The sequence below is a fragment of the Tigriopus californicus genome, chromosome 1 (assembly GCF_007210705.1).
Source record: "Tigriopus californicus strain San Diego chromosome 1, Tcal_SD_v2.1, whole genome shotgun sequence".
Classification (NCBI taxonomy): Eukaryota; Metazoa; Arthropoda; class Copepoda; order Harpacticoida; family Harpacticidae; genus Tigriopus; species Tigriopus californicus.
The window spans coordinates 11933516-11944482 of record NC_081440.1 but is presented as its reverse complement, the minus strand read 5'-3'; the positions used below and the strand labels follow the sequence as shown (position 1 = coordinate 11944482).

Sequence of the window (10967 nt, the reverse complement as noted above, 5' to 3'; positions counted from 1 at the left end):
CATTTGATTTCATTCGGACATTCATAAACTCGGTAACAACACCACCACTTATGGTTGAGTGAATCCAAGCACGTGTCCTTGGTTTAAGTTACTCCTTACCGAAATGGTTGTCGCTGAGATCGTGTCAAGCCGACATAATGAACTATTTTTTTATTATCGACATCGACCCTAGATATCGATCAAGGATTAAAAAGACTTTGATGTTAACGTCTTCCTGAATTCCTTACCCATATCTCACCTGAGCATCATAAAGAACACCAACGCCCTGCTTCGTTCGTTTCGAATCCGTATTGATACGTTTGTTTCTCTGTGTTGTTGTCTCGTTTTAGGAAGTCGGCGAGAGATCTTTTTTCATGACTTGGAGTCTGTATTTCCTTGTCTTTTGATGACAACTTTGTCGGATTAAACTCGACGAAGCTTTAAAAGACTCTAATACCTTTATCATAAAAGCCTTCTTGACACGATTTGGTGTGAAATTCAACTCTCAATTTGGCTGTGAACGAGCCCAGGAGCGCAAACCGTGAATCCACCACCACAGTCCCACTGTGTCCTTGGATAACAACATCCAGCTCCTCTGGCAGCTGCCGAAATTGCTCGATCTCATTGCAGCAATTGCGCGGTCTTGCCAAGTGTGCTTGCACGATCCCAATCCTGGATGGACGCACAATGTTGGAGTGACGGACCACGACCACGACGACGACGACGGTGATGAAGGCGACGAACTCGTACGCAACTTGGCGTCAGCTCTGATTTTTCCGTCCCTCGTTCCTTCTGTGATCAATCCATTTTTTGGTAAATGTTGACATTAATGTTGAGGAGTGCCATTTGACAACAGTTGCGAATTGGCGTTGGGAGTGTTCACTGTTCAGTTCGTTCGGGGCTCATTGGATCAGTGAATGCTGGAGTGATTGAAGAGGGAATGTTACAACAACCATCGGGGAATTTGGAAAGCCATCAGATCAAGTGAGCATTGATTAAGCCATGTCCCGACATGTGTGAACCCTCGTCCCAAGCCCAAACTGCCCCACAGACCCTCAAGTGAACCATGAGGTACGCCATTTACCTGGTGGCTCTCACCACATTAGCAGTGCAAGTAGTCAACACCCACAGACAATATGGCCGAAGTAGCCGATACGGCTTCCTGCAGCCTCTACGGGCCTCCAGACGCACCTCATCACCCCAAACCCGCATATCAAATCGAGGAGACAGTGCGTCTCTGTCTCACAGATCCTCATCCAATACACGATACAGTCCGGCCAGAGCCATCAACTATCGGAGGCGTCAAAAGGTGACGCCCAATCCTGACCTGGGCGCCCTTGTTCCCTATAAACAGCCTCATTCTTCCAGAAACTTACCCTCCAGTCAGGAGGATCAAGGTAAGGCGAGATCTACACATTTGTGTGATAATTAACAGTAAAGTTTGAGTTACTATAGAGAGAGTACTTTGACAAGAAGTGTGTTGACACATTTCTTGGAATATTTCCGTGACGATTGCCAATGGCATTTCACAATCAGTTGAGTTTGATGACTTGATGTCACAAACACATTGAAATCAGCCAGACGTATGCCTTATGATCATTTTTTGAAAGTTTCTTCATCCTTTTCAATGGATGGATGTAGAGGCGTGAAGATGGTTGGCGGATGTGTTAGCTGACAAAGGACCATCTGAGCATAATTACGCTTCACTCGTACATTATCCATCTTCACGCCCACGACTTTCTGGGATGGTTTCGTCCTTTTGGCTCGCTTGAATTCTTACCAAACTTCTTACCAAACCACTACAGATCTTTCAAGCAAGACTCTTCCGAATTAATTAGCTGAATTCAGTCATCAACCATCAGAAAACCGAAGTCAGAGAGAGAGAAGAAGAAAAGATCAGTAGCCGGCAAGAGAAGTATTTTTTTTTCTTCAGTTTTTCCAAGGCAGACAACTGCATGGTGGATTGTCACCACCATCATTGTTGGAGGAAAACACTAAATGATAAAAATCCGGAGGTCTGATGGTTGACATCAAGGTTGAGCAATTCATTGCAACGGCATCATCACACTTTGTTCTGTAGAGCTCGACTATAAAGGACGAACGAGTTCCACGATTATCATCACTACGAGAATCTCTACGTAGGTATATAGGGATACTGTACACACATGCATTTACCGTGTGTATTCGTAGACCAGAGAACCGTCAAAAGGGAAAACAATAAACGCAGAATTACGCACGCACGTATTTACTCGTACATAACAGAACTACGGTGTGAAACTCATTTGATCTCTCATCAACATAATTTGAATAGAGACTGGTTTTAGACTCGCATAGTTATTACAGTGAACTATGTACAGAACACTCAGTAATCATGCAGTAACTTTTGCTAATGTTGATTAACAAACTCAGCTTTAAGAAAAGCAAGCTAGTAATTTCAGTGTGAATCGTAAGATCCATTTCAAGATAGGTATTTATTCGAAAGATGGCAAAAAAGCAATCAATATGTACAAACATGTGATCTGCTTTGGGTTTTTTCTTAAAATGTCCAGACCATTTAAAATGAAACCGAAATTATTTTGAACAATACAATTGTAGTTGGTTCTCGTTTATTTGAGAGCGGGTTACAAGCATTCTTTCATAAAGATATGGCAAGCATTACAAACCCTTCGAACACAATCAAATGACCTTTTCTTGAAAACATACTACGTAGTTGGGATTTTTCTTACCTTTTACACAATTCTCACTTGAAACAAAAAAGTAGCCTCACTTTCCCCTGATTAAAAAAAGTCTTTCTCATACTGATTGATTTATGATGCTTTACAAAGAGCATTCAAGTTTGCAAAAGATGATTCAACTCTTTTTATGCTGATATCCCAGCTGCGGTTATCCATTAAATTTCCCACACAATGTTACCAAAATATACATTCTCATATTTTATCACTTGAGTTCTCTCGTACACAACAAAGGAACACGTGCTAAATGACGGAAACCTTATCATCCAGCATACGAAAAAATGATTCCTTTAGCCCTTGTTTTTGGGCTGCAACAATACAGAACTTTAAGTTATAAAGCGCTTTGGCATGGCGCTCACCTTTGGGGTCAAATTAAAAGTGTACGCCAAATTAACGTTGTGAGGAACAGCCGATACGCAAGCACAATGGGCCAATTTTACCGACCAATGCCGTTTTCAACTACGCACACCATCGGCCTCCAAAGGTCAGCAACATATAGTTTTTGCCTTCGGCCAAAAGTCAGGAAAAAATGTCTTACATTTTCCAAGCCATTACTTAAATGGCGACCATCATTGTGAATTGTTTCACGTGTTCTGTGCCAAATCTTGAACACAAACCATTTTCGTATCCACTGGTCTTGTACGTTTATATATACCACGTATATCAAGAGATGGAGTCGACAAATGTAGTAGTATGTGGACAATAATAACAAAGGACCCACGCTTTTGATTTGTGATTGATGGTGCTCTGGATTCGCTAGTATTGTGACCACATCAAACTGATGAAGGTTTGATTTCGGCCTTGATGTGTTCTCGAGTCCCTCGCTGTAAGATGTAGATTTTTGATCCAAAGCACAAACTTGTTCGAAGGGATCCTAGTACTCGAATCTGATTTCTCCGTGATGGCATGAAATCCGACAACAATAACCCCGGGGATAATAGCAGCATATGTTGGGGCTTTGAATGGATGAACCGACTTTCATTTTTTTCTCTGGCCCATTGTGAGCGTGAGAAGGAAGAAGTACTTTTCTTTCCACTGACGGACCGGACCCATTGTTTTCTCTCTTCACAGTTCCGAATTTCTGTTGGTATCGAGGCCATAAGTACGAATGCGGTTTGAGTCTGTCCTGCGTGTTTGGTGGCAACAAGGCCCTGGACCTCTGCAATGGTGGCATGATCTGGAGTTGTTGCGTGCCCAGATCGGAAGTGGACTCTTCTTCTTTATCGGTGCCAATCACGTCTTCCTCATCCTCGTTGGCCAGTCATTATGGAGCGATCTCAAATGCCAGTGAGTACTACATACATGCACATACAATTACGTACGTAACTTTTGATAATGCTATCCAATGTCCGAGGATGGCTGGCATTTGTGGCGTTGGCCCATTAGGCAAACACATCATTTTGATGTGGAAATAGATGCATAGAATATGTCCTTTAAATGGCGTGGCTGCAGTACGTCCTATGTACTTAGTAAGCAAAGGGCAAACGTGGAACGGGGAAGACACTGAACAAATGAGGAAGTCCGTCTCAATTGTAACATTCATTTCCTCGTGATGGTCCGGCCATCAGCGAAAACCAATCGCCGATTATTTTGTGAAGGATCATGATTTTCCCCACTTCGTTTACTTTTGTGAACGTAGTCAATGAAACTAATGACAGAAGGAAAGAAATGACGTTTTTCTCGACCTGATTAATCAACGTCTAACCATTTGGAAAATTATTCATGCTCTTCGCTAATTCTGAGGACGGTTCAATGAAGCATATCTGAGAAAGGACCCACTCTTCAAATTTAATTCCACGTGGATGGCCTTGATTTCGTGTCATCAAAGATATGGAATGTAAAGGCTGAACTCAAAATTTTTTTGCTTGAAAACTAGGGTTCATCCTTTAATAATACATTCCTTTAATCGGAGGCAGCAAAAATGTCACGCTCGAGAGTTTTGAAAAAGAACATTCTAGCTGGTTTTTCTTCGACAAGGCAAAAAAAAAATAATTTCTGCCCTTGGTTAATTAAATCAAAGATGGTTATCATCGCCTGATTCTTTATGGAAGTGCCAAAAGGAAAAAAACCAAATGGACACACTACTAACTTGATTGCCTCAGTTCAACGCACGGAATTATCCCATTTCTGGCGAAATAGTCGCCAATCTTTTAAAAGGGTGCCGCCCACTTCATTCTAGTGTTAGGACAGTCTCCCACGTGCTTCTGTATTATTCTAGCCTTCTCTGACGAGGATCCTTCCCTCAACGAAATCCACCACTTCCCCCTCCACCCCTCCTCTTCCTCTCCCACCTCTTCATCTTCCTCCTCCTCCTCCTCCACGTCATCCAGTTCTTATTACATCAACAGTCAGCACGATACCAACATTCACCAAGTCCATGGGTCGAGCCCATCCTTGTCTAGTCACGAGTCCGGTTTCCATTACCCGACTCGGCCTCCACGCCCACCTCGGGCCCCTCGCCCGTCCTTCTCCCGCCCACCCCATCCGTCGTCCTCGTCGGAGCTGTTCTCGTCCTCCTCATCGTCGTCTTATGAGGACGACCAAGACGATTTCGAGCCTTTCGACGACCATCGCCACCACCATAGCAGCCATCATCATGAGACAAAGCCCTTTGTGGACGTGGGTTTGGGCGTGGCACAACCGGAGGCTGGATCCAGTCCCAGTAGTGTTAGCCGAGCCAGTACGTACCCTTGTCCCTCATGCGTTTGTTGGGCTTGTACAAGTTGACAAGGGAATGAGCCACTGACTGACTTGGATTCATTCAAGTGACTTGATCAATCGGTCGATTTGGACTCACTTGAAAATCGCTTATCAGAGCATGAAATGAAAACTAAATTGCCACTTTGTCATGCGCTAATATTGCCTTCATGCAAGATTCAACATCTTGACAAAATCAGCACAGTAATACATGGCGGCAAATTGCAATTCATTCCTCTGTGCAGTAGAGATCTCGAGATCATAATTCACACTCTGAGTTGTCCCTCTACGTTTACCTCTGACATCAATGGCGTTGGTGATGGCCCGTGTGCATTGGATGCTTGCACAAAAGAGTGCACATTGTTCTCACTTGATATAGAAATCCGGATTTGGGAAGGGAGTGCATGCTAGAGACGAATTCCATATTTCGCCTCGTTGGGACAATTGGTTGATGGGAAAATTGGCCCCGGCCAAAGCGACCACTATTGGACGGACTTAGTTAGAACCCTCGAACAAACGAACGAACGAAACGAACGAAACGAACGAAACGAACGAAACGAGGTGGTAGCCAAAAACGTCTGCCCAGGTTGCGATTGGTTACGCTGGTCTTCCCACTTTCTTCAGTCAACCAGCAACCATTGAAATGTAGATTCTTTGCTCGAAGTGGGAATCCCTCACAACCTCGTTTTGCTTCATCTCACGATGCATTTTCTAAATTTCTACCTCTCTTTGCTTTGACAACCACCACGACCAAATCGACAACGACAGCGATAATCGTCGGTAGATAAAACGAATGAAGATGATTCGTGATGTATGACAATGCACAAAGAACCCCCACTACCAAGATCGAGGGACCCCCTCACTCAACTAACCACCGCTTTCACTGCGTTTCAACCATATCTCACGTCACTTATTCGATAATGGTTTTTCCTCCCAATTATCACCATCATAATCCGCCCCGCTCCTCCCTTTACAGAATGTGGCGAGGTATACACATCAAGTTTCCGCATTGTGGGCGGGGAGGAGACCCAATTCGGCGGCCACCCGTGGCAAGTGGCCGTGATCAAACAGAGCTTCTTAAGCAAACGCATCTCATGCGGCGGAGCTCTGGTCTCCGAGCGATGGGTCATCACAGCCGGACATTGCGTGTTCAGCACGGATCTTGACAAGATGCGCATCCGATTGGGCGAATGGAACGTCCGGGCCCAGAACGAACCTTATCCCCACGAGGACTTTGAGTTGGAGGCCAAACACGTGAGTTGATCAGGTTTGAATCGGGTTGTGGTGGAACAAATTGAATATAAAGCAAAGGTGTTTCTCTTTTTGATATTGGTTGCTTTTGGTGAATTTTTGTGAAGTATCGAGAGCAATTTGAATTCTCTTGAAATTACGAGCATAAAGCACGAGAGCTTTTGTCAGGAACTCTTTATGTGGTTGATTATTAGGACATCTAGGCAAGCGCTGGTACCATCAAACAAACTTGCCTGCCAATGCCAGTGTTGCAAAATTGGCGTTTCAAACTGGTTTTGACGAAGCTGACCTTTCCTCACATAGCAACGTGAAAGAAGGGTCAGCATCTCAAAAACGTGTTTGAAGCCTTAAACTTGCATCACTGCCACTGGTACCAGCAAACAAAGGAACCTACCACAGCCTAAACGTCCCCATATTTTTTCGTTTACTAGACAGAGAGGTACATTTCATTAGCAATTCAAATGAAGCATGTTTAGATAACATCATGTTATCAAATGGGTTACTGCTGAGAGGATGCTTTCGTAATGCAACGTGACATTTACCAGAGCAATACCATTCTATGCCTTTTAAAATATATCAAAAGTTCAATGATACGGTGCAGTACAAACGCATCACCCATTACGAAAAAGAAGATCGGTCAAATGCTTGTTTCCAAGCTTGAATCAGTCTCCGTTTAGAACAATGATTTGATTCTTACATGTTCCCACTCTCACCGAGTAATTATTTGTACTACCTTATTTTCAAAATGAACGAGAAGCACTTCGCTTTCTTAACGATCAATTTTGCACCCAGCGTTTGACCATTGCAAACGAACAAATTGAATGGAAGTGTTTTAATCAGTAATTGAGAAATGATGGCCATAACCGCCAACATCTTGTTCAATCTATCAAGGCAAGATCATCCTTTCCGAGTGCACATGTTGGTTTCAGCCTCAATTGATACGTTAAGTCGTTCTTCGTTCTCAAAGTCATTTTTAGTTTCCGGTCCATCAAGTCCGTAGGTTTCCCTTTTAGCGCCTCGCCCATGGAGCTTGCGTCAAATTTGCATCCTTGATGAAATAAGCTACAAATCAAGGGGACATTTGCATATCGAATGCCAAATGACAACGCCTAGAGACGTAAATTAGTCTCAAATGATGTGCCATTCATACGACAATTGACTCTGATTTTCTAGGTACATCCCGGGTACAACCCGGCCGATTTCAGGAACGACATCGCTTTGGTTCGCTTAGCCCGAGATGTGGTATTTAAGGAGCACATCGTTCCAGTATGTCTACCAGAGCCCAGACAATCATTTGTCGGCAGCTACGCCAAGGTCATTGGATGGGGTCGCACCCAACATGGTGAATATTCACATTGATCTAACATTAGTTAATGGTTAACCACCTCACGGGCATCTCATAAGGGATCGAATTATGTCGCAGGTGTGGCTACGACTCCCAGTATTTTACAAGAGGTCCGAGTTCAAGTGATCTCGGCTGAAAGATGCCAGAGCTGGTTCCGGCAAGCGGGCCGAAAAGAGATGATTTACACGGAAAACTTCATCTGCGGTGGTTACGAACACGGTGGTCGGGACAGTTGCCAAGTAAGGAAATGATCACAGATTCGTCCAGTTAGTCCGGTGGAACGCTTCTCATAGATTAGATTTTTATGAACTACTTAGGGTGACAGTGGTGGTCCTTTGGTGACTTCGGTGGGAGGCCGACATTTTCTCATTGGTTTGGTCAGTTGGGGGATTGGATGCGCTCGGGCCCATCTCCCTGGGGTGTACACAAACATTGCCAATTATGTGAGTTTATTTTGTAGTCAATATCCCTCGCAAAGAGATTAACCTGGATGCCTTCATGTTTGTTTCAGGTTGATTGGGTCCATAGGACAATGTATTAGCCATGATCAGTGAAGGATACAAAAATTCGGTTGCCATTTCAAAGACTTTGATACATTTCCCTTCTTTGGCTGTCGGATCGGCTCTGCGTTTAAGGAAGTGACCTTTGGCAAAGAGCCATCTGCCCGCCAGAGCCTCAATTTGTGATATTTACTATGTTTTGTCCGGCGTGTCCTCTCAGGAGATTCGTGTTGCTGTTGTTCCTGTTTCAGAAGAACACTAATGTTTCTAATCGAGTGTCCATGAACATCGTGTTGTTATACTATGAAAAGAAACTTTGTTTATTGTTGATGATGCTTCACTTCATTTTTCTTCTTCAACGGCTCATCGTTGTCTGGGAGAAATAACAAATATTATCAGCTATAAAACGTCGGTAGAAATGTTATCCATCCTATCATTGAAACGAGGGCTCCTCGATCCTTGATGACCGGACTCAAGGGAGATATTCAGAGTGGGTGGGTGTTGATGATGAGAAGCGGAATCACTTGGCCATGGATATTTCGTCATTTGGTACCATGGATCCTGCCTGGTTCTATCACTTTTTCTTGGAAGACTTGGCCTCGCGTTTGGCTTTTTCGGCATCTTCTCGAGCTACAATTCAAATGGCATCTTAATTTCATAATATGGAGTATTTGAAGGCAAACTTTTGGTTTCATTGTTACTCGGTTTTTGACAAGACATTTTTTTGACAACATGACTGTCCTAACAAAGTATTTTCCCTTCATGTTTGCACAGATATGATTCACATCCTCATCGGCAATAAAAGACGACTCAATGTCTACCAATTCTTATTTCAAGGAGTTGCCTCCAGCAGATGTCAGTTATACGTCAGGTTGATCTCTGCCCAAAACCTTGTGCACTATTCAAAATATTTCTNTTCGTCATTTGGTACCATGGATCCTGCCTGGTTCTATCACTTTTTCTTGGAAGACTTGGCCTCGCGTTTGGCTTTTTCGGCATCTTCTCGAGCTATAATTCAAATGGCATCTTAATTTCATAATATGGAGTATTTGAAGGCCAACTTTTGGTTTCGTTGTTACTCGGTTTTTTGACAAGACATTTTTTGACAACATGACTGTCGTAACAAAGTATTCTCGCTTCATGTTTGCACAGATATGATTCACATTCTCATCGGCAATAAAAGACGACTCAATGTCGACCAATTCTTATTTCAAGGAGTTGCCTCCAGCAGATGTCAGTTATACGTCAGGTTGATCTCTGCCCAAAACCTTGTGCACTATTCAAAATATTTCTATTTTGCAACAGGGGAATATTGACAATTCTATTCTCAAAGATGGATCCATCTCAATGCCCAAATACGAATTAAACTAGGTTTTCTCGGTAAGGCCATATAACTAAATATCTTATTTGCCATGAAAAAAAAATCAAAATTTAAAAAAATAGAACAGCGCATGTGCTTGTTCACTGGTTAGAAATCAAACCCAAAACTCTGACCTATCCGGAAAATTGGAGCATTAGCTTCTAGACGCACGCGCACTTGAACAAGTAAGGTGCACCCGCTCACCTTTCTTTTCTTCGTCCCGCTTCTTAGCCGCATCTTCGCGTTGCTTTCGGATGATGGCCAATCGGGCCAGATCCGCCCGAGCCTCGTCCGTCTTGCCCGCCGCATGGAGCTTCTGATAGTTGGCCTTGGCTTTCTGTTTTTCAATCTCTTCGCGTTCCCGCCTCGACAACTGCGGTTTATCCGTCTCTTGATCAAGTTGCGAGACCTTCTTCGTTTTCTTGACCACTCGATTAGGATTAGCGATCTCAATTAAACCCTCTGCGCCTTTGGCTTTGCGCTCGCCTTCGTCCTCGCTACTCGACTCCTCTTCCGACGAGGATTCGGCGGCCCGAGTGGTGGCCTTCTTACTACCCTTGGCCTTGGCTCCTTTGTCAAACTCAACATCAGATCCCGATTCCTCCTCGGAGGAACTGTCCTCCCCGGATTTGGCCTCGTCATCCGAAGAACTCTCTTCGCCGCGTTGTCGTCGCCATTGCTTTTCCCGCTCCTCTTTCTCCTTCTCCATCTCAAGTTGTTGCGGGTTGGTGAACTGCTTCCGACCACCCTTGTGACCGCGTTTGCCACCTGAAAATCCATCCAAACCATCGGTAATTACTCAAAACGGATCCCCGGCCGAAAGTATGTCTCAAGCCTCACCTCGTGCCATGATGTGAAGCTCCTCGGGGTTTTACTGGTTATGATGGCAATCAGAGCCTAAAAGCTGGGTACAGATAATTGGAATGCAAGAAAAGTTCCAATCCTTTCCAGAAGGATTCACGGGCACGGGTTCTCACGGCTAAATGTGGGTAAAGACGATGCTCGTTTGGAGTTGAAGCTCTCGTTTCCGACATGTGACGTCACAAGTCGGCGATTTTGCCGGCCGATCGGCCTGAAATTCAACGTGAGAACAGGGGCTGAAA

The 10967-nt window shown here is 44.0% G+C and overlaps 2 protein-coding genes across 3 annotated transcripts; one reads left to right on the top strand and one right to left on the bottom strand.

The window, feature by feature from the left end:
• The first annotated feature begins 410 nt into the window (after window positions 1–410).
• On the top strand, window positions 411–8834 carry LOC131887412 (serine proteinase stubble-like). The gene is made up of 7 exons (XM_059236018.1): window positions 411–1376; window positions 3783–3998; window positions 4930–5391; window positions 6385–6662; window positions 7833–8001; window positions 8083–8243; window positions 8322–8834. The coding sequence occupies exons 1-7, from the start codon at window positions 1046–1048 to the stop codon at window positions 8487–8489; spliced, it is 1785 nt and encodes a 594-aa protein (XP_059092001.1). The 5' UTR covers window positions 411–1045; the 3' UTR covers window positions 8490–8834.
• Window positions 8798–10937, bottom strand: LOC131887368 (28 kDa heat- and acid-stable phosphoprotein-like). Of its 2 annotated transcripts, none has more exons than XM_059235962.1 (3): window positions 10705–10937; window positions 10069–10632; window positions 8798–9134 (listed from the first exon to the last, which is right to left on the bottom strand). In XM_059235962.1, exons 1-3 carry the CDS (start codon window positions 10712–10714, stop codon window positions 9079–9081), a joined length of 630 nt encoding a protein of 209 aa, XP_059091945.1. In that variant the 5' UTR covers window positions 10715–10937; the 3' UTR covers window positions 8798–9078. The 2 variants fall into 2 exon arrangements, with proteins under 2 accessions (XP_059091945.1, XP_059091952.1); XM_059235969.1 differs by lacking the exon at window positions 8798–9134 and adding an exon at window positions 9415–9512 and having other exon boundaries at window positions 10705–10936.
• Window positions 10938–10967: the final 30 nt, after the last annotated feature.

Bases quoted from the DNA above. Each gene is read 5' to 3' on its own strand.
- LOC131887368 (XM_059235962.1), bottom strand. The intron at 9,135-10,068 runs GTGAGCGGGTGC...TTTGAATTGTAG, and splicing joins GCGGGACGAAGAAAAGAAAG to CTCGAGAAGATGCCGAAAAA.
- LOC131887412 (XM_059236018.1), top strand. From the start codon at position 1,046: ATGAGGTACGCCATTTACCTGGTGGCTCTCACCACATTAGCAGTGCAA. The intron at 3,999-4,929 runs GTGAGTACTACA...GTATTATTCTAG, and splicing joins TGGAGCGATCTCAAATGCCA to CCTTCTCTGACGAGGATCCT. The intron at 8,244-8,321 runs GTAAGGAAATGA...TGAACTACTTAG, and splicing joins GTGGTCGGGACAGTTGCCAA to GGTGACAGTGGTGGTCCTTT.